This window comes from Siphateles boraxobius, unplaced genomic scaffold, assembly GCF_051911475.1.
Source record: "Siphateles boraxobius isolate OS27281-9 unplaced genomic scaffold, OSU_SipBor_1 181, whole genome shotgun sequence".
Taxonomy (NCBI): Eukaryota; Metazoa; Chordata; class Actinopteri; order Cypriniformes; family Leuciscidae; genus Siphateles; species Siphateles boraxobius.
The window spans coordinates 1-23781 of NW_027508790.1; the positions used below are offsets into that span (position 1 = coordinate 1).

At 38.9% G+C, this 23781-nt stretch overlaps 1 protein-coding gene across 4 annotated transcripts; it reads left to right on the top strand.

The window, feature by feature from the left end:
- The first annotated feature begins 104 nt into the window (after nt 1–104).
- LOC143741249 (transcription factor GATA-3) lies at nt 105–16976 on the top strand. 4 transcript variants are annotated; one of them, XM_077233669.1, is made up of 6 exons: nt 105–276; nt 5850–6202; nt 7223–7753; nt 10238–10383; nt 12083–12208; nt 15407–16976. In XM_077233669.1, exons 2-6 carry the CDS (start codon nt 5974–5976, stop codon nt 15695–15697), a joined length of 1323 nt encoding a protein of 440 aa, XP_077089784.1. In that variant the 5' UTR covers nt 105–276; nt 5850–5973; the 3' UTR covers nt 15698–16976. The 4 variants fall into 4 exon arrangements, with proteins under 4 accessions (XP_077089784.1, XP_077089785.1, XP_077089787.1 ...); XM_077233670.1 differs by having other exon boundaries at nt 123–276; nt 7223–7696; XM_077233672.1 differs by lacking the exon at nt 10238–10383 and adding an exon at nt 10443–10483 and having other exon boundaries at nt 150–276; nt 7223–7696.
- The last annotated feature ends 6805 nt before the right edge of the window (nt 16977–23781 follow it).

Consider the following 23781-nt stretch of genomic DNA (forward strand, 5'->3'; position numbering starts at 1 on the left):
AGATTAAGTGTGTGTTTTTACTCCGCAGCCTGCACCGACCCGGAAGAGCTCGCGCTTGGTGTACAGTAAGTACGGTAAGTGTGTGTGCGCGCGCGCGAGTGAGAGAGAGAGAGAGAGAGAGAGAGAGAGTGTAGGCTAGAAGAAAAAAGGAGCCTAGTTTTTTTCTCTCCTGCTGTAAATGCCATCGGCACTTCCATCTGTGTGTCACTTCACATCTGAAGCCCAGCAAAAAAAAAAAAAAAAAAGCCTGACCACGCGTCCACCACAATTCCGCAGGTCAGTAAATATTCGGATTTATATTTTCCGTCGATTATTTTAACTAATTCTAGCTCTTTTACAATTAGCCTAGCTCCCAAAAACTGTCGAATACATCGATTTGCTACCATAGTATTATGCATGCCCAGATCTTCTGATGCTTTGTCCCTCCATTTCATGTTTTTGGTGCGGATACATGTTTGGTTTGCGGTTAATGTCCGTTTAATATATATATAAAAATTTTCATCGACACTCATGCATGTTTTGCTCTGTATGAGGGTGGTACAGTCATTTAACAATTTCAGACGTGTAGATGACAACTCTTATGAGCTTATTCATTTCACCCGACACATAAATAGGCTATACGTTTCACCAGCACCCACGTCCACTTTCCGACAATTGTGGTGGTATTTTATGGACGCTCTTGTATCTTAAGAGTCATTTTCCCGCCTACCGACCTCTAGATGAAGGTTTTTAATGATCTATTACCACCTGAGTGAGAGCAAGTATGGTTCGCTTAACCCGTGAAATTGATCTGATTAGCCCCGCAATGGGTCATAAAGAGACGTGGATTTGCTGAAACTGCGCTTCCAGTGTGTGTGTGTGTGTGTGTGTGAGAGAGAGAGAGAGAGAGAGAGAGAGAGAGAGAGAGAGAGAGAGAGGGGATGCAAATCTTTTGCTGGTTTGAAGAGCATTGAAAACAGAAAGAAGAGGACACGACATTAAGGCACATCATAGGCCGTCTTTCATGGGCGCAAGCTCGTTTGGTTTGTATTTGCATGTTGAGTGCAGCAGCTTCCATTGATTTGGAGCTGAATGCGCGTAAAACAGCTGTTTCTCCCTGATAGCACGAGACCGGCCACTCCATTCAGATGCACACTGAAATGATCTGAAACCATGTCCTCAAATCAGCACTCGACCGAAAGGAAGAGATGCACTTTTTGTTTGAACGACAATATTCCTTCGATGCGCCTCTTTGTTTATGAAGTTGTTACATGCGACATCCCAAAAAGAGCACCAGTGGAGATCAATAAATACATTAGGCCTAAAGCAGCCGAACACAGGTTGATGTTATACGAGCAGACGGATTCATATTTCGAAGGCACCGGCGATGGATTAATAAGAACGAATAACCAAGGGAGACAAAATAACGAATATTTTAAAAAATGAATTGTTTGGCATGTTGCAGATGTGTCGAGTTTTGCTATCATCATCAGCACCGAATGAAAACCTTTAGTCTTCAGATGTTTCTCTCTTTCGAGCGATGAGTTATCAAAAACAAAACCTGCACTCGAGGCTCTAGCGTTTTTCCCCTATCACTTTTTTTGTCAGTTGTTCTTAGAAATAAGTCAAACTCTCATTATGACGCAACTATCAGAATTTCGCGTCCTCGACTGGGTTCTAAGAATTTGCTGTAGCTATAACCTACATAGAACACGATCACACAGCATACGAATTCAGAAAGAAAGTTCGTTCTTGAAAAGACGAAGTACATGAATTACAATCCGCCCAAGTCTGTCTTAATGTTCAGAGTTAGGCTACCTTTTATTATTATTATTATTATTATTATTAAGCGTATGTTATTTTTAATTGTGTTGATATATATATATATATATATATATATATATATATATATATATATATATATATATATATATATATAATTGTTGTTTTATTAGCCTACTGTTTTTTTCCAAATTGCGTTTTACAGTTAACCTCCTTTGTGATTTTCCACAGCTGGTAACTGAGAGGAGAAACGTTTTGTTGCTTAAAAATAAATGTGACGAACAAGCCCTCAAATGCGTGAATATTGCAAGTGTAGCGCTCATGTTTCGTTATTGAACCCCCCTCCCCTGTCTTTATCATTCGGTAGCTGGGGTGAAGTGTGTGTCCTCTGGTTCACCCCGCTCTGTTTGGACAGCTTTACCTGGGCAGTCTAGGGCGACCCTTTCATCAAATCTCCTAACATCTTCAACTGGTCACAGGCGTCATGGAGGCTTGCATTAAAATGTCATTCTTCCCCATACAACCTGTATTATATATATATATATATATATATATATATATATATATATATATATATATATATATATATATATATATATATATATTTTTTTTTTATGTGTGTGTGTGTGTGTGTGTGTGTGTGTGTGTGTGTGTGTGTGTGTGTGTGTGTGTGTGTGTGTGTGTGTGTAGTCTACATGTATGAGAAATGAGAAAATCAGTCAAGTTGAAAGTAACAATCGATCTCGCCTCCACGATCAACCAAAAATGAAAGCGGATGAGAACGCAGTTGTTTTGATTATGTTTATAATATAATTAAATTGTATATTAAAAAAACGATGACAACAACATGCTACTACTAACACTAATAATAAAAGTAGTTGCAGTTGCATGTTTGTTTTTATTATTATTATTATTATTATTATTGTGCACCCGCTGTTTTTTATGGCCTCTGTCATGACCAGCTTTCGGATTTTATTATCTACACGACCGTTCGAAAACACACTGAGTCAAAATTATTACAAAAAGGTTTTATGTGTTTATAAATGGTGCTCGATAAAAACAAAGCGTCTTATCAGCGCACATCTTCTAACCCTTGTTATAGGACTAAAATAAAACGGCCGGGTCTTAAGTTCTCACCCACAGTGAAAAGTGTGATGCCTCCTGATTTTAATCTGCCTCGTCTGACATAATCATTCACAAATTATCTACCCAATCTTCAACCTGACCCAGTATCGCTGTCTACCACCGATTTACTGTGCCGTCAATGAATCAGCCTGCTGGCCCGAGCTAAAAAAGAATGGGTCTGATTTAAAATCCTCCCACCCCTCATTATATATAGGCATTACTATTTTATATATATATATATATATATATATATATATATATATACACACACACACACACACACACACACACACACACACACATATATATATATATATATATATATATATATATATATATATATATATATATATATGTATGTATGTATGTGTGTGTGTGTGTGTGTTTCGCATCTTTCAAATGATCTTGGCCTATATGATTATATAGCCTATACTATGCCTATACAATTTAGCCTGTGTCTCGAATTATTTTATTTATCTTATATTTTTTGCTTTCTTCCTTGTGTAACACTTTACAGCTGTAGGCCTATAATGGGATTGTAGTCCATATTTTGTTTTGACAGCCCGAAGTGTGATAAATTACAACATTTTCTTGTGAGGGCGCCTCTACTTCTCAAACTCTGTCTGTAGTGTTCGGAACGGCTTCCATCCATGTCCCGCGCACTAGGCTTAAGACATTCAGTCAAGAAACAAAACACATAATCAGGATTTCACTTTTACCGTCGCGCGTTGTCTTCGAGTACCTCTAATGTACGCTCGAGCGCGGGATAATAGCTCGCGCGGATCATTACACGCGTCCGCTGACAGCTCGACAATGACAGTGAGCCAGTGCAAGACTTTCCATCCAACTTCGGTCTTTACGAGCGAAAGAAGAGGCTTTCCTCTTCGTACGGGAGGGAGAGAAAATACACATTTCCTGAATCAGCATTTTCAACCATTTCTCTTCAAATATGTTGGGGTTTTTATAGATGAGGGAAGCTTCGTCGCGCGAAGGAATTGAAATTATTGTTAGGCTATTGTTATAGCCTGTTTATTAGCTTAAATAAATATATATTTCAGTTGAAATCACATTCTTTGAGTAGCAGGGAAATGTATCGTTTTCTGGACACCTAGGAATTGCTATCGCGAGTTAAACATAATCAGAGTACATATTTTACCTCCAATGTGTAGGCTAGTCTATATTTCCTGCCTGTTTACTGACGTCACGCCCAGCAGCGTCGACAGGGCTGGCCATCATCTGCGCATTTCAGACCATCAAACGAGCAGCCCAATTATATTTAGTCAATCTGTGGGGACGGGACGGCCAACCCGGAGCATTACAGACAAAATATCACCCTAAGGGCCAATCCCCCTTATTACAGTACAATAATAGTGAATAATCTACCTGACACTGCTCCCTAATGTGCCAATAAATACGTTCCCATTACATATTAAGGTTAAAGTTTTAACCGCGCTTACTGAATCTGTAATGTATTTGCATCGCAACATGTCATGGCACCTTAAATGAATAATGATGTTGGTGTCCTTCACGGAATAGCCTAAAGAACACAGACTTCAGCAGCCGGGGAAAGCCCGTGTTTTAAAGTGCGGGAAGAGAAAAAGGACTATGTCGCAGTCAGGGTTTAAGAGCCTCCTTTGAACATTCATAGAGAACCATTAGAAAAACGCGCTTGTCACCGCGAGAGGACGCACTGTCACAATTTAAAAGAGAATACACTCCCCACAAGCTGCCACTGATAGCACCACACACACACACACACAGTCGTGTAAACCTGAAAGACAGCAGGCCTCAGAACAACGATGGTTCCCGTTAGGACATGTTGATACTTCCTTATTTATTTATGTTTATTTATGTATGTATTTTACTATGCAGCTAATAAATACTTCCCTAAAAATCTGTTTAAGAAATAATTTTGGGAGACATTGAGAAGACACATTTATGTTTCTATTTCAGACCCTGGCATGGTCCTGATTGAAATGCATTACTTTCATCCTACAAAAACTATTCTAGTATATACTGTACACTTTTGGTACCAATATGTAGGCTACCTTTGAGGTACCAATATGGACATTTTGGGTACAAAGGTGTGCCTTTTGAAAAACCACCCCTGTGACAGCTTTCATACCTTTTCTTTTTTAAGTAGAGAATTGCTACCTTATGAACCAATTTTTATTTATTGTTTTTAAAACCAAGCCTAAATATTTATTACGGAAGGTGTTTGTGTTTTTATAAATATTGTGTACACGAAAAATTATATATATATATATAGGCTATATATATAGTATATATATATATATATACTCCATTCTGTATATGAATGGGAAGCAGAATTGGGCGCAGCTCCTGGTCATCTTTCCCTGGCCCACTTTATTCAATTAGTCCAGGCTGTTGGGCCCCGCCCCTGCTGATGACACCACAGACCCTCCTTAAGTTGCGTCGCGCCACAGCTGTCTGCGAGCATTGAGCTGACTGGCGCCATCCTGAAAGAATGCCTTCACTGTAAAAAAACACAGAGAGAGCAGTGCATTCAGAGACAGAGGGAGTGAGCACTAGAGAGAGAGAGAGAGAGAGAGAGAGATAGAGGGAGGGATGGAAATAGAGTAAGCGGGAAGAGGGTTACTACTGCGCATAAACACAGATTTGATCAAACTTGTGTTCAGTCATAAGGCAGAAAACTTATCCAGATCGACCCGGCTCGGCCTGAAAGCGTCAAGCTCACTTGTTGAGTATACGCAGCGCAACTGAAATACTTGGCGGAACTTGACGCCCGCGTTTGGATGCGTACGCGGACTTATGACCAACAATAGTAGCCTATAAATCCATTTGACTTTCAGAAGTTAACGCGCGTTTATCGAACGGACGGATCCGGTTTTATACAAGCTTCTGACAATTTGCCAATGACAGAAAGAACACAGGCGAACGGACGGACTTTGTAAAAAACAAATTGTCTTGTTCAATTTCAGGTGATCGGAAGTTCAAAATATTCGAACCAGTGGATTAAACAAAGGAGGAGTTTGGACTTTTTTTGAACTCTCGTGTGTATCGGTGATTGTATGAACGTTTGCTGAGTAAAAAAGAGAGAAAACGATGGAAGTAAGTCCGGAGCAACCCCGATGGATGACCCATCATCACCCGGTCATTAACGGCCAGCATCCCGAGTCACACCACCCGGGACTGGGACACTCCTACATGGACCCGTCGCAGTATCAACTTGCGGAAGATGTGGATGTATTGTTTAATATCGACGGACAGAGCAACCACCCGTACTACGGGAACTCGGTTCGGGCCGTGCAGAGGTACCCACCGCCACCTCACAGTAAGTTGACGAAACCAGTCCTAATTCTATAACCAGTTAGTCTATTTTACATTATTCATCTGTGTTCTAACTGAATTAATAATATGTAACAGTAAAAGGAACTATTCTTAGGATTCTTTTGAACAGTGTCAGAGTAATTTACGTGTGGCTTACCTGAAGTGGTGTGTCACTGGTTTCACATCTTTCTAGTATTCTATGGTTGTTTAACTTTTTAGGTCATACAACATTTGTGTAATATTAGATAACGCAATGCATCCCATTCATTTCAGAAAGCCTTTAATTTAATTTAAGTGTGATTTAAAAAAAATGTTATTCGAAAACGTTGTAATATATTTGATTGGTAAAAATAGGTTATGATACATATTTTGGTGAAAATATTTATATTAGCACTAGCTTGGGTTTTAATTCAATGATTTTCAGAACTCTATAAATTATGAAACGCATTTTTTTTCCTGTCATATGCACTTGACTTTTTAGTGCGGAAGAAAAGTGGCTTTATTTTATTGACATGACTTCCTGAGCGGAATGGGGCAAAAGCGTGATCTTGTTTCTCGTTTGAATCACCCCATCTCGAAACACATGAGCTCTCAACAACAAACGAACTCTCAAGATCCGAGCAGCCTCACTAGATACTGGGTGGGTGAGATATCGAAACTCGTGAGGGCTGTTAATTGGGACCCTTTGCGCCACCAAAAGCCTCTCAGAGTAATGTAGGCCTTTACGTGCAGTTTCACAGTGTTACTCATTAAGACAAGTTGCACTAGTTCTTTCATGCAATAAAAGGCCGTTGCTACAATGGTTTCGGCGCATTTAAATAACAGATGCGCGTAGAAAGACATATCAATCAAAATGTAGACTGCTTGGTTTTGCAGCGCTGTGTTGTAAAAATAGGCTATTTATCTTGTCCCTGTTTTTTGGTGTATGCATAAATAATGGTTCTGATGTTATTTCGTGGCTTATTAATGTGCCGAATCCCACCTCGCCCTGTCCTAACAGCAGGCTTGTCTTTTGTTTCCGCAGGTAGTCAGGTGTGTCGCCCATCGTTGCTGCACGGCTCTCTTCCTTGGCTCGATGGAAGTAAACCTATCGGCTCTCACCACAGTACCTCCCCCTGGAACCTCGGGCCTTTCCCTAAAACTTCCATACACCACAGTTCCCCTGGGCCTCTGTCCGTCTACCCCCCAGCCTCTTCCTCCTCGCTGTCCGGTGGACACCCGAGCCCACACCTCTTCACCTTTCCCCCCACTCCACCTAAAGATGTGTCCCCTGACCCCTCAATTTCCACGTCAGGCTCGGGCTCATCCATACGGCAGGAGGACAAAGAGTGCATTAAGTACCAGGTGTCTCTGGCAGAAAGCATGAAGCTGGATTCGGCTCATAGTCGGAGCATGGCCTCTATCGGAGCGGGCGCGTCCTCCGCGCACCATCCCATCGCCACTTACCCATATGTGTCCGATTACGGGCCGGGGCTCTTCCCACCAAGTAGCCTGATAGGTGGGTCCTCTTCTAGTTATGGTTCCAAAACGAGACCAAAAACAAGGTCCTGTTCAGGTAGGCGTGCGCTTTACTACCCTTTGATTTTTACTAACATAATCATAGTCAGATCATTCAGTAGTTGAGCTCTATTATTGTGCACTTGCCATTCTTTTCGTTTTCCACAAAAACAGCCTCCCAGGTTATCCAAATTCCCTGACTATTGATTTGGTTCAGCTCATTTTTTTGGTCTGTGCCAAGGCTTGGCTATCGAATTTGGGCACAGTCCACATCCCTTGTTCAAAGAATGGCTCCACTCCTTAAATCTGACGTGATTTATGATGTTTACATCGAGAAAAGGCTATACAATAAGTACAATAAAAATAAATATAATGATAAATAAATCTAATTTTGTGTAATTTATATTATTAATTTGAGCTAGATTATAATCCTGTTCGCTTGATTAATTTATGATTCAATAATCTCATCTTTTTCTGTTGTGGTATCATTTTAAAATAATCGAGGCGCAATAGACCGTTCTCCTTTATAGAAATTATAGATTTGTTAACACGTCTGCTGCCTTACAGAATATCATTATTATATTACGCTTTGGAGAATATTATATCTAATGTCGTTTAGCTACAAAGCGGAATTAGCCTCCTTGATTTATTAAACGTCGCTCAGCATATGCAGATGAGTCTACACGTTTAAAGCGGAGCGCGAGGGTTTTCCGGATGTAGATGTGTGTGTGTGTGTGTGTGTGTAGCCTATGCGTGTTTTCTCTCTCATCTCTTGCTCCTCTTGTGCCTCGCAGTGCACGGCCCCATCTCTCTCGTGTTTATATGTTTAAGCTAATCCAATTATTTTCAGACTGCTGCACGCGACAGTTGCATTGTTTACTTTGCGCAGAAACTTTGATAGATTCCGGATGCGCCGCGGATCGCTCGGAATAACGAATGAGCTGGCGCAATGCGCGGCCGACATGCACAGACAGAGTGTTATCCAAACACACAGAGAAAATCATTTCTAAAGGTCAACCAGCTTTTTAAATGCGATTAGCCAACTGACATTTTTTTAAAAATAAATCAGTCTATAGCGATTGATTTTATGATAAAGATAGATGATATCTATTCACCCCATTTATAATTTATTTAACTTGTGTGTTATTCTTTTTTTTTTATCAAGTTTTTACATAATCAGATAGCCTACAGATTATTGATAGCTAATTTAAACTGGTTACTATTTTATCACTTAGGTAGGCCTACATTTGGATTATATTATAGATATTATAATTATATTATGGAAATAGTTTGCACAGTAACCACAGCATATAATTCCACAAAAGGTCTAGTATTGTTCTTTTTAGGTTTTGTTTTTGAAACTAAACATGTTTGCTATCCTACTACATAGATGCATCAGAACGCTCCGTTATTGCGTGCGTCTCTATCTGTGGTAATGTGCTTGCGAGCTTTTGTGGGTTTGGGGCAGTTTGTAGAGCAAAAGAGTCTCGCGCCACAAATGAGGGCAGAAATGCTGCTGGGTAAAGGGGGGTGGGGGTTTGGGGCTGCACGACGAGGTTGTTTTTCGTTTCAGCGGAGAGACCGGAGGCGTGGGTCACTGAACATGTGAGGCGCGCGCCCTTCACCTGTCAGTCAAACGGAAAGAATGCCAATCAAACGCTACTGTGTTTTAATTACGTAAAGAGAGCAGGTTACACAATGAGTTAATTAGACCGACGCTTTCATTACTGTTACCCAATCCATTTAACATGATTTCAGCCATAAAGCATAACATCAACAAATAACATATCAGAATAATTATTCCAAGTTGATTGTAGCTACTTAATTTATTATTATTATTATTATTATTATTATTATTACAGTGTAGTCACGTGGTTTAATGAACCGGGAGGTTGTTTCTGTGGAAATTGAGTCTTTATTCAGCTATATTATATTTGCGATTCCCTCTTCTATTAAATGATGCATTGCCAACGCATCGTTGCAGAGCATGATACGTTTGATAAAACCTCTGAAGAACACATTTTCACAGCATTGCCTACTTAGAACCGCCAAGTTATTTGTAGATCTTATCAGATGATGTCATATTTGACAATTGAGAAGTTAAGCTCAGTGATGTCATATTAGACAATGTTTCTATTTGGTAATGCATTAATAATAGTTACAACAACAACAATAATAGTAATAATAATATTCATTTGTTATTAATGCATTCCATATTCATTTTTTTTATCCATGCGAATTTTTAGAATGTGTATTTTTGATAATGCCTTTTCATATCTATATTTATAAGTATTGAATTATTAGTAATTGCTATATGTGCATACTTGCGTAATATTAATACAATTATTAGTCATTATTTTGTGTGTAAAATGTTGATATTTAATATTGTGTTTTGTTTGTACAAATCAATGCGACTGGCCACTGGTGTTTTTAGTGTGCTCACCAATGGCCTAAGATTGTGTAGTTGTGATTGTGCATGGACGTGTGTTTCAGTGGTTCTAAAAAATCAGTTGTGCATGCGTGTGTGTGTCTCTGTTGGCAGAGGGTAGAGAATGTGTTAACTGCGGGGCCACCTCGACTCCTCTGTGGCGGAGGGATGGCACCGGTCACTATTTGTGTAACGCCTGCGGACTATACCACAAGATGAACGGACAGAACCGACCCCTCATCAAGCCCAAGCGGAGGCTGGTATGTTGCTCTATAGCACTGTATTAATGACACTTCTGTCTTTCTCTTTCTCTACCCAGGAAGAAGTGTTAGCTGCAAGAAATTGACTCGCCAAGCGCAGGTCTCGTTTTTTTTAGATTAAGCAATAGCAGTTATTATTATTATTATTAGCAATAATTTGTAAGTTATTTTTGTTTTCTTTTTCAATTTTAATTTATTTATTATTATTTATTTATTTTTTATTTATTTCCCCCCGCTCGACACAAAAATCCCCGGATGATTTTTATTTTATCGCAAATATTGCTGACACCGTGTCTACAAGTCAGCATAACGAAATTCGTCACGGAGAGACTTCAAAGTGTTGTGAAACGAGCGCTTATCTCAAATGAGTATACGCGTGGGAGGCGATCAGCTCGAACAGGTCAAATATGTCTGCAGAAATTAGGTTCAATTCTGACAATGCGACATTCAGCAGGGACACTGTTTCACAGGGATTTAATACATGAGAGAGAGAGGAACACTGTGTTTTCAATGGCCTGGCATATATTCGGGCTTTGGATAGAGCCGAAGCTCTTGAGGCGCAGAGAAATAGTCCGAGCGCTGCTATTTTGGCATTGGCCTTCTCTCTCCCTCTCTAATGTGAAAAGCCGACTTCCCAGGAAAAGACTGGCGGATATCTGAGCGCAGCTGATAAAACTCCTCGAACAACAGCGCTCGCTCCCGCAGTCTAAACATACGGGCGAGAACGCGCGGACAGGAGTCACGACTTCAGATTGATGTTCACTGAGCCAAAAAAAAAAACTACTCTAGAAAATAATAGTATGAAGAAGATTAAAACAGGAATAAAATTGCGTTTAAAGTAGGCTACAAATGTTTCCTAATTTATTTGAATTTAACTCATTCGGCAATACAATTTAGTTGTCTTTTTTAATGCACAAACGAGAAAAACAGACAAACAATAAAAAAAACAGCCAATCATAAGACACCAACGTCGTCTATTATGACGCTTCGACGACTTCAATCAATCCTGCGCCTTTAAATTGAATTCAACACGCATTAATTAATAATTTGTCATTACTTCAGTATTTCTGTATTACCCCAAAACGCAGCATGAATTTTCTTTCTGCATAGTCCATTTAAAAAAAATATTGCTGATCCCTCCAAATTCATTGCATTTCTTTTGAATTTTCCTCCCCCCCCATTGTTTTTTGTTTTGTTTTACTTATGATAATTGATTATGTCAGTAACTGCTTATAATTAATAATTCTAACTGCTTTTAATCAATGCATGTTAATTTAGAGCAAGCTATTTTAGTGCAGCATATTGATGTGAATAAGGATGGCTAATATCTAACTTGAAGGTTGATGTTTAAACGTGGATCCATTTCATGCAGAGCCGCTGTTTCTCCATCATTTAACGGGAAAATGTCATCAGCTTTTAATGGGCACTATTTAAACCAGCGCTTTCATGTCCTCTGTAAATATTTAGGCTTGAAAGGGCATGTGTGCAAGGCACTATTTTTACCCAAGAGTTTAAGGCACCAGTGTTATGGAGATCTCTTTTCCTCTCACATAGTTCTGCATCGCTTAAAAAACATTTGCAAGCTCAGGAAACAGGAGGGTTGGGGGCCATTAGCACTGTAGGAATGCAATCATCATCTTTGGTTATTATATTATGAGTGTAATAACTGTGATTCTTTCTCTCTCTGTGTGTCCATCAGTCGGCAGCCAGACGAGCAGGGACCTCATGCGCAAACTGTCAAACGACCACGACGACACTGTGGCGGAGAAATGCAAACGGCGATCCCGTCTGCAATGCCTGCGGCCTCTATTACAAATTACACAATGTAAGCTCCATAGCTGTCTTACACTTATCTAGTAAGATATTTTCTATCTTCTTTTTGCATGATGGCACCTTCCATGTCATGCCATTTCTTTCTTTCTTTCTTTCTTTCTTTCTTTCTTTCTTTCTTTCTTTCTTTCTTTCTTTCTTTCTTTCTTTCTTTCTTTCTTTCTATCTATCTATCTATCTATCTATCTATCTATCTATCTATCTATCTATCTATCTATCTATCTATCTATCTATCTATCTTTCTTTCTTTCTTTCTTTCTTTCTTTCTTTCTTTCTTTCTTTCTATCTTTTACTACATTCACACCATTGTGAGAAGTGAAACTAACTACTCAAAAATTACTACAAATTTATATGAATGGACCATTATTATAATCGATCACACCCGTTTAATTTTTACATTCCCAACGAAAAAGTTCTGATTTGATGCGTTTTTTCCCAAGGCCTGTCTGATTGGCCTGATGTTTTTACATTGCTTTAACTCATCAAAATAAGTTAAGAAATGTATACAATATTCAACTCAATTTTTTAAGTCAGTTTAATGTAATTTCATTTGAAATTACTTAAACTTCCAAGGTGATTGTATTCCAAAATTTAAGGCAGAAACGATTTTTAAAGTGATGATTTCCGATCCCCAGGGTCAACTTAACCCATTCTAAAACGCTTTTTTTTTAAACATTCCCCAATGGTCGCAAGACGTTCGAGTCAATTGCCCACTGAGATTTGTTTTGTTCTTCCTCATATTATTATTTATTTTTATTTCTATTATGTTGGAGCTAAACTGCTAGTACTGTTGTACTATTGAATTACACTTCAGTTGGTGGTATTTCTATGTTAAACATATGCCGGGGAACATTTTCATTCTACCTAATCAGCTCTGGTATCCTGTATCATCACACTTTGAGGCCCCACGGTCCTGTTACACTCCCCTACTAGTCACTCAAGCGCAACCTTTTAAATCATTTTGCCATGTTGGTTTTGACTGTTGTGTAAGAACTCGAGAAAAAAAAAATCCCCTAAACTTGACCTAGGTTATCAGAGAAACGAATAACACGTATTATCGTTCGAAACAACCAAGAGTTTGGATAATTGGAAAATTAGTTTGTTTTGGTACGTCCCATTTTCTGTTAAGGTCGGCCTTCTTTGAATTAAATTCCAGATTTCGCATGCTAAATTAAGCTCTCTCCAGAGTGTACTTCACTAACTCGCATGTTTGCATTATCACTACCACTCCCATATCTCATTAAGCCGACAGGGATTTGTAATAAGATCTGATTTGTGATTGTATTTGTATGTCTGTCAGTTTGGGGTTAGACTTCTGACCTGTTTCTTTCTCTGTTTTTTTATGTGGTCATTTTAAGCACAAAAAAATTGAACTGAACAACATTTAAGAGTGTTTTTAATAGCCGACAGCTATAAGCATGTGTTTTCTAGCGCCCAATGGAGATGTTTCAAATGAGCAGTTTCGCTTTGGGGTGTGAGTTCACACACACACACACACACACTGGTACTCACATTTACACTTGTGGTTGGCCAATATGGGATTTCCGATAACAGGCGTCAGTCCAGATATATACAGTACAGTGTGGCAGAATGTTTTTCAGATATGTTTTTTATATAATCCAGTTCGTTGCTAGCAAATGAGTGCTACAAATTTATAAATAGCTGAAATGAATGATATAACATAATGATACATCTCGTAACTTATAAAAAAAGTTGAATGTTGCTTAACTTGTTTTGATGAGTTAAAGCAATGTGAAAACATGTTGTCATAACTTATTGATCATCATTTTCTTTTACAGTGGACATTTAAAACATTTACTCAAAATGTACTCACATTTTCACATTCACATTTTTGTGGATTTTATCAGTCTTTCATAAATCAAAATGGTGAAATAACAGTAGAAAGCTCACAGTTTATTAGGTCTTAAAGTCTCAAAAACAATCAAACGCGTTAACATCCATAAACAAGTACTTCTTAGTATCACTTAATAGCTCTTGCGCAAAGCATCTAGAGTGTTTTAAGACAGAGAGAGAGAGAGAGAGAGAGAGAGAGAGAAAGAAACAGTCCAATTATGGGGTGAAAGTAGCAGGCTTTGGCAGACGGCTGTGGCAGTGCTACTGCGCTTGAACCCGGCTGGCCGGAGTCTGGGGTTTCTCTCTTTGGCAAGACTGGCATGTTCCCATGCCTGGCGTCAGGGAACCAGAGGCTAAATCCAGCCTAGTCCTATGACCCGACATACACACTTGTATGTACAGCCACGCTCACTCGAACAAAGAAACCGATATATCTGTCTTATAATGAAACTCTATTACATACCATCAGAACATGCTTGAACTCAAAGCATTAAAGGGTCTCTCTATGAGTGTGTAAAGTGACCCTCATTGTTCGACCAATCCCAGAAACCGTGATTTAAAGAGGTGTCAGCTTTCAACTTGCCCGTAAGAAGGAGAAATTGTAAATGAGATCGGTTTAATATCTCAACTGTTTCTCCAAGACAGCAATTACAGAGATTAGATGGAGAGAATATGGCTTTTGCTTAAAGTCACCCAAAAGATGAATATTCTGTCATTGTTTACTCGTTCCAAACATGTATGGATTTCTTTCTTCTGTGGATCACAAATGAAAGGATGTTTCAACTGTATTTGTCCATGCAATGGATGTCAAAAGGGTCCAAAACAACATTGGACTCCTTTGACTTTCATTGTATGTACATAAAAAAAAAAACACTGAGACATTTTTTACACTATCTTCTTTTGAAAGTCTTCTTCATAGAGGAAAGAAAGTCAAACAGGCTTGGAAAGACACGAGGTCGACTTCTCAGATGTTTCTTACTATGTCTCAAACCGTGCTCCGATTTGCCAAGATATTCATCAAAAGTCAGAAATTTCATTATGAACTCATTATTCCAAGACCAAATTATCTGTGCGTTCCACATTAATTTGACCATATATCAACAACTGCCTCCTTTGTGTCTATTTTTATTTCTCATTTGGAATTTTTAGGAGAAACATCTCAGATTAGGTTAATACCTAACAGAAACATAACTGGATTTAGCTCTTCTAAAATATGAAGGACCGATCTCTTAGCAATAATGTGTTCCTCTGGATGTGGTTTGAAAATCATAATAACGTCTTATGTAAGCGGGACGGTCCAGTGGCCATTACTAAAAGTCTGCCGTCTCTCTCCTCGCAGATCAACCGACCGCTTACCATGAAGAAGGAGGGCATCCAGACCCGGAACAGGAAGATGTCCAGCAAGTCCAAGAAGAGCAAAAAGTCCCATGATAGCATGGATGATTTCTCCAAAAGCTTAATGGAAAAGAACAGTTCCTTCAGCCCGGCCGCCCTGTCGCGTCACATGAGCTCGTTCCCTCCCTTCTCGCACTCCGGCCACATGTTGACCACGCCCACCCCCATGCACCCCTCTTCCAGCTTGCCATTCGCCCCCCACCACCCCTCCAGTATGGTGACGGCGATGGGCTAGAGCACCCTGCTACCTCCGGCCGCCCAAACTCCTGACGGTGGACGTCTCAAAGCACCGTTAACCTTGAAGCCTGTCACCCGCCGCAACCCTCCGACCCTGAACCAGCTCTCTCACGTGCGCCGTCTGAGCTACAAGCCCCCCCCACAAGACCCCTTCTCCACTTCGGTATGCCCCGCTTAAAACGGTAACCCCCCCCCATACCCCGCATTATGAGGGAGAGACAGTGAGAATGAAAGAGAAAAGACAATGACTTTCTTCATCGCCCCTCCAATCACGAAACCCTCGCGCTGATGTCAACCTTCATTTGTGTACAAATGCCATCTTTCCTGTGGGCATCAAGGCACAACCATTACATGACTTTAAACTAAGCTTCTCTAATTCCCAAAACCTGCTCCTTTTCTTCTACACATCTCTTATTCTTCATCCCCCACCCTTCCCCTCCCCGTGAGACATGAGGAATCGAGCTGTGAATGACAACAGGAGATGAACTCTGCATATATTTGTAAAAAAAAAAAAATGTCTGAAATACATTTAATGAAGACTTTTTAAAGAGCAAAATGAGAAAAAGGCGAGGACAGGAAATGCCCATGGGCAGCTAATGATAAGAAGGGTACGACTTAAACCTGGAAGAAGGAATGGCGTGGCGACATGGCCCACGATTTCCGAATGATGAAAAAAGTAGGAGATGAGAAGTAGGGAGAAGAAAAGTAGAAAGGAAAATGGTGTGTAATGCATTAAAACTTGTAGTCAGGTCTGTTTCACAGACTTCCAGCTACTCTTCTGGATGTGTTATAGGTCTTGGGCAATTGGTTTGTGTTCACACAGACACACACACACACAGACACACAGACACACAGACACACACACACACACACACACACACACACACACACACACACACACACACACACACACACACACACACACACACACACACACACACACACACACACACACACACACACACACACACACACACACACACACACACACACACACGTATTCACATGAAAGACTTCTTTGGGCCCAGGTTATATGCATTGTGAAAAAAGTTCCTGTATTTGTTATTTGTATGTATAATTCAGAGTACCAAAAATACGAAAGAAACAAAGATGTAGAATTATTTCTTTATGTAATGCAGACTGAATGGTTGTACAAATTTAATAATCACTAGTGTAAAAAAAGACTTGATTTTTGTTGCGTAATTTTTTTTTTTCCTCTTTGAAAATAATAAACTAGTTTAATCTCTGTTGACAACACACGAGAACGCAACGGTGAACGCTTTTGTGCGTGTTTTTGCATACGAATGTGTGTGAATGTGAGAGTGAGCTTTTGTGGGCATATGTCACTGTGTATGTGTTATATCTGACAAATGGCTTTTTGCTTGCCACAAGGACACCTCTAGATTTACCCAGAATGCTGCTGGCCGCATACCAACAGGAAGCCTAGAAATAAACAGAGATGTTGTGCGGGACTCGACTCCACACAGCCTAAAACTCTTCACGCTACCAATTTGACTTTGACATTCCATCAACACTGCTGTTAGCATGCTAGTCACATCAGAAATGCTTTTTGAACATAAATGATTTATCTTCAAGAATACATCATACAAATACAGTATGTGTAAAAATTTTTACCTAAAAGCAAATTGCATGTTTCTCTTCACGTCAAAAAAAATCGTCAAAAACAATGCATTCCGGTGGGAATACTTGATCTCAAGTCAACCAATGACACTGCAAAAGGAATGAGGCAATTTAGTGATGATTATGGCAAGGAAATTTATATTTGCAGAGAGAGAGAGAGATAAGTCACTGATCTTTAGTTTTAGAGTTGACATCTTGTAAGAGAGCCAAGTAAAACATGGTTAACAGAAGCAAAGCCTTATGGGTAGAGTAGTGTAAAATGTACCACAGCAGAAATTTACCCTCAGCCTGTGGCTGCTACTACACAGTAAGTTGAAGAGAAAAGAAACTAATAAGGCTGCAAAAAGGGGTTTTGTTGTGGGAGGAGGGTAAGTTTTCAATGCAATTTGGATCTTGACCAGGTTGAATGTCTCTGTCTGAACTAAAAAAAAAAAAAGGAACATTAAAAAAAATAACGAGAAACACATTTAACACCACAAGTCAGAACAGTTTGGTGGGGGATAGATTGCACATTGCGTGCTCAATGATTATTTAAAACTGGCCTGGAAATCAATAAGAGACAACGCATGCACATTAGAAATGTTCTAAAGCAGTCGTTACATGAAGAGGAAATCTTTTTTTTTCAGCTGCCTTTGATCAGTGGTTCATTGTGGGTTTGCAGGGTCACTGCTTACTGTTCCATTGTAGCTAGCCATGATCTTCACCCCATTAGTTTTTATGGGTCGTAGAGAAAGGACCTGCCCTAAAGGTTTTTGTTTGATTATAAAGCGTTCACTTTGTAGAAGAACTGTTAACTTAAAAATGATATGTAATGTGAACAATACATATGTTCAATAGTGCTCTATCTTTAATAGCTTTACCATGTTATGCTAAGCTCGCTAAGTTCAAAGAAACATTCATCATTAACCAAAGCTAATTCTTATTATGCATTACTCACAAAAACTACCGAAATATTTCATCATGGTTAAAACGTAGAAAAACAAACATTAGTAACACACAAGGTTTGTTTAAATTAGCGTCATGCTAAATTTTACACAGGACAGTTAGGGACTACATTGTGTGATTCATTTGCATGTTTCTTTTTCTTAACAGAGTGAATATAGAGGAGCTGCATACATTTTGTTTTGCTGTTGTGGTTTCGTACATTTGCATGCAGCCTGTGCTGATGGCACATTAGCATGCTAAGAAACTTTCTCTGTGAAGTCCTAAAAAGAGGAACTAACCCCAGACCACAGGGAAGACAAGGACCCACACATACACATATTGTACGCATTTTACCGTACGCATTTACACACTTAGATGCACACAAAACAGAAACATTCCCCTATTTGATAAAGACGGATTATTTAAACATAAAAGGTATGGCTACTTCTTTTAGCAGAGTATATTTAAAAACACCTGCGTCAGGTTCAGTTTTTGCAAATAAGAACGTGTCAGAATGTCTCGTTGCCCTTTACTGCCCTTTACTGCTCATTACTGTTGTAATGGCCATAATGAGAGACATGAAAATGCAGAGAGAGAGAGAGAGAGAGAGAGAGAGAGAGAGAGAGAGAGAGAGAGAGAGAGAGATTAAAAGAGAGAGTGAGAAAGAGCTTTACGCTGACTATATGTTCATGTGCAAGAGTGTATATATGCAGATGTCTGGCTCTACGAGACTGAGAGTGCAACGTCTGAGGCAACACTTTTTGCATGTTAAATCATCATGTCTTATCGAAAATCATATCATAATCTCACTTTTGCTAGCTTCCGCTTATACTACACATACCCACATGGCAGTTTTTATACTGGACTGACTCTAGCTGTTCTGTAGTATATCAATATTTCCTTGTATTTTAATTTCTTGCATCGTTTTGTGCATCAACACTGTGATCTCTAACTAAGTCTGTATGCAATGTCGGTGATCTCGAATTTAGCTATATGCTAATTCCTAAGCGGATATTCGAACTGACCCTAAAGAAAGCTAAAAGGCTCAAAGGTTTTTGTTGTGAATCTTCCAAAAACACATATTTTAAAGATTGTTCCATTTGTAGTAAGTGCTGTCGAATAAAGAACATGTGGCCCAAACTATTTCCCTCGCGTTAGCATGCAAACTACAAGATCCCGGCAGACAAAATATCATGACACTGCAAAACCATCAGGCACAGTTTTGGGTTCTTCAGAAATGAAGCTTTTTGTGGTGACTTTGGTTTGACGCTTCTGTGTCACACGATGCAGTGAGCAGGGAATAATGATCGCATGGCTTTTGATTAGCCAATGTATTGACAGCAGTTTCTAACACAAGCACTGACATAAGCTAGCTAACTATTTAAAACTAAAACTATTTATTTAGTTAAGTGGGTTAGTGTGTAAATATATGACCGTAAACCAAGCTAATACTGAAATTTTAACCAACATTTACTTTAGGCATGCACACAAGAAAACAAAGTTGGAAAGCAAATTGTTTAGCACCATTATATACATGTATTTTATATTATAATTATATTTCTCAAATCTGTAATCAAAATGGATGCAATATTTAATGTTAGATGCATGTTTAATGGTTAGCAGACATCAAAAATACATCAGATAAAAAGGCAAACATTGCTTTGCAAACCAACATGGGACTTTTTGGTTATCTTCCAGTGTTTGGTTAACCTTCTCGATTTGACTGAATTATGAATCAAGTTCAACTCTTTTTCCGGGTTGACAGTGAAAGGGGAAAAACAAATTAGGAAAAGTTTGCCATGGGAACAAGCACCTGAGATGCGGTTACATCATTTTTACTATGACAGCTGTGTTTAAACATCTGACCTGAGCCTGGCTTCCTTGAGATTTCAACCTGCAGTTTTAATATAAGCTTAAACATGTTTTAACACTATACCACCTTAGAAGGATCTCATAACCCAAATAATGCTTCTGTAGGAAGAAACTCCTCTTGACTCCTCTCATTATTGTGCTATAAAAAGGCATTAATTATGTGTAAACAAGAACCTAAAGGGGAACTCCATGAACTAACAAGAATTTTTTTTTTTCTGGTCTGCAACAAAATTGTCATTAGTGCTTACTTCCAGTTTTTGACCTGCCAAACTTGTCTTGTGACACTACTGGTCTGACTTAAAGACCCCATATATCAAACATTTGTGTTGCTGTTAGTCCATGATATTAGCTTTGAGGCTATGTATACATTAGTGTCCTGAAAGTTGACAAAATATACTTGTAGCAGATATACACTGCTTAAATGTTCTTACAGATACACACTCATTTGCTTTGTAAAGCAGCTGTCAAAAATGCATCCTTGCATTGCAAGGAGACAGGTCATTGTTGGGTCTGAATCTTAGTTGCTTTTGAGGAAAATAACTTGAGCTGTGGTAATACTAGCTATAAGTTATTTTCCTCGAAAGCACATCTGTTAATGACAGTGTGAGCCTTATAATAAGATTCAGATCCAAAAATGACCGGTCTGCTTGTAATGCAATTATTAATTTGGCTAAACTCATAAGAATTTGAGCAGTTGAATGTCAGCGGTGCAGATTTCCTTCCTGCTCATTGTTTTAAAGGGTGGAAATCTTTCTTATTGGACTTGATAAGCTAGCGGTGGCCGAGTTAAAGACAAAATGATTAGATCTGCTAACGAGGGCCATGCGTTTTCACCGCTGAGAGTTATGATAGTTGAGTTCACTGGAACGGCCGGGGAGTCCATATTAATTCAGGTGACTGCTGAATGAAGTGTGTCAGCGGTTATATGACCACACCATGGGATTCATGTGGGTCTCCAACAAACCACTCCATATTTACCGAAAATAACCACATGCAAACATACTCTTGAACCTTTACACACATCTCTGGTCTGTGCTGTGACCTATTACAATTCTTACTGTCATACCTGAACAGTTATTTGCTTGAAACCACATACGCATTTAGACACACCTAAACCCAAGCAAGTCTAACCACACATGTAAAGAGTTGCCTGTGTTGGAAAAAAAATAAAGAAGTACACATCTGTCTGGCTGGGTTTAACCCTGTAATTTATATGCATTGTTTCACAGAAGGCCTATTGGTGATTATCAAGCAGATGATTTATGTTTGAATTTTCTATGCTTTAAAGAGTATTGCACTTGGAAAAATTACTTAAAAAATTTAGAATAATAATTATGCATAATTCTAAAAAACTAATTAGAATTATTTTTTTTCATTTATTCTTGTGATGGCAGAGCAAAATTACTCCAGTCAACAGTGTGTGTGTGTGTGTGTGTGTGTGTGTGTGTGTGTATATATATATATATATATATATATATATATATATATATATATGTATATATAAATGTATGTTCAGTCATGTGAAAAAGAAAGGACAGCCTATTGAATTCTGTGGTTCATGTATCAATCAGGGCATATAAAAAAATTATCTGGTCCTTTGCATGTCTTAAATTTAGGTAAATACAACCTCAGATAAACAACAACACATGACATATTACACCGTGTCATTATTTATAGAACAAAAAATAGGCCAAGATGGAAAAACCATATGTGACAAACTAAGTACCCCCTTACTGCTTCCATAGGAATTAAGAGTGTATGTAGCAGTCAGGCACTGCTAATCAAATGCCTTTCATTAATTGATCATCAGCAAGCGTGCCCAACTCTATAAAAGCAGAAGTTTTGGCAGTTTGTTGGTCTGGAGCATTCAGGTGTGTGTTAACACAATGCCAAGGAGGAACAAATTGAAGTCCATCATTCTACAGTGAGGAAGATTAAGTGGAAAACATTTAAGACACTTTCCAATCTTCCAAGAAATGGATGTCCCAGCAAAGTCAGCCAATGTTCAGACTGCGCACTGCTAAGAGAAATTGCAAAAAACCCAAGAGCTACATCTCAGACTCTACAGGCCTCATTTAACATGTTAAATGTTAAAGTTCATGAGAGTACAATTAGAAAAAGACTGAATAAGTATGGCTTGTTTGGAAGGCCTGCCAGGAGAAAGCCTCTTCTCTCTATAAAACATGGAAGCATGGCTTAGGTTTGCAAAGTTGCATCTCAACAAACCACAAGACTTCTGGAACAATGTCCTTTGAACAGATAATACCAATGTGGAAATGTTTGGCCATAATACACAGTGCCACATTTGACAAAAACCAAACACAGTATATCAGCACAAACACCTAATAAGTGGGGTGATGATTTGGGCTTGTTTTGCAGTGACAGGACATGGGCATCTGTAGTCATTGAGTCGACCATGAACTACTCAACATACCAAAGTATTCTAGAGTCAAATGTGAGGCCATTTGTCCGTCAGCTAAAGCTTGGGCGAAACTGACTCATGCAACAGGACAAACTCAAACACTCCAAACACTCCAGGAAATCTACAACAGAATGGCTGAAAAAGAAAATAATCAAGGTGTTGCACTGGCCCAGTCAAAGTCCAGGCCTCAACACGATTGAAATGCTGTGGCAGGACCTTAAGGAAGCGTTGCATAAACAAATGCCTGCAAACCTCAATGAACTGAATCAACGTTTTAAAGAAGAGTGGGCCAAAATTCCTCCACGATGTGAGATACTGATAAAGTCATATAGAAAATTATTACTTTATTGGTACTCATTAGTCATTGCAGCTAAATCTGGTTTTACAAGCAATTGAATCATAGGGTGTCGATTTTGGCTTTATTTTTGTTAAATAAATATTGGCACTGTGTAATATGTCATGTGATGTTGTTCATCTGAGATTACATTTACCTAATTTTTACGACCTACTAAAGACCAGGGGTGCGTTTCCCGAAAGCATCGTTAGCCAACTATGGTCGCAAGTTCCGTCGTTAACAGCATAGTTCAAGAAGTCAGTGTTTCCCGAAAACATAATTCTAACGAACATCCTTATACAGGATCGCAAAGTTGTGTGGTTGGAGCGACAGCTCTCGACCTGTGGTTAAAGCTTAGTTTCTTGTTTGAATGACGTGGACATGGACACATGCAGTACAATCTATATCTTTTATTTAGAATACATACAAATTTAATTTACATCTTTTACTTTGTCAGGAGATTTAAAGTGTTGTTTTTTAGTGCGCATGTGCGCATGTGCTCTACTACGTAAGAACGAGCCTATGATTGAATCTGGAAATAAAGTAAAATGAGAAATAGTCCTCAAATGCCATGTCCGTAATTTATAGCAAAACATCTAGCATTGATTCTATCTCAAACAGATTCATTATAATAAGTTATTACTCCAACACCTGCGTGACATCTTTAACCAGCGTGGTTGAACGACCAATTTGCAACAATACGGTTTCGGGAAACAGTCGATCATGACTAGCTAGTTGATTTCTTCAACGATGTATCGTACTATAGTAGTTAAGCAGCAAGTTACGTCATTGTATAGGAAACGCACCTCAGATTAGTTTTTTTTTTACTATGTACTTCTGTAGAAATTAATAGATCCAAGCTAAATTGATTGACATTTTTTGGATTGCA

What these genes read in the sequence shown, in the direction of transcription:
- LOC143741249 (XM_077233669.1), top strand. Translation starts at nt 5,974, where the DNA reads ATGGAAGTAAGTCCGGAGCAACCCCGATGGATGACCCATCATCACCCG. An exon ending in GTACCCACCGCCACCTCACA is followed by an intron (nt 6,203 to 7,222) that starts GTAAGTTGACGA and finishes TTGTTTCCGCAG; the next exon opens with GTAGTCAGGTGTGTCGCCCA. An exon ending in TCTATTACAAATTACACAAT is followed by an intron (nt 12,209 to 15,406) that starts GTAAGCTCCATA and finishes CTCTCCTCGCAG; the next exon opens with ATCAACCGACCGCTTACCAT.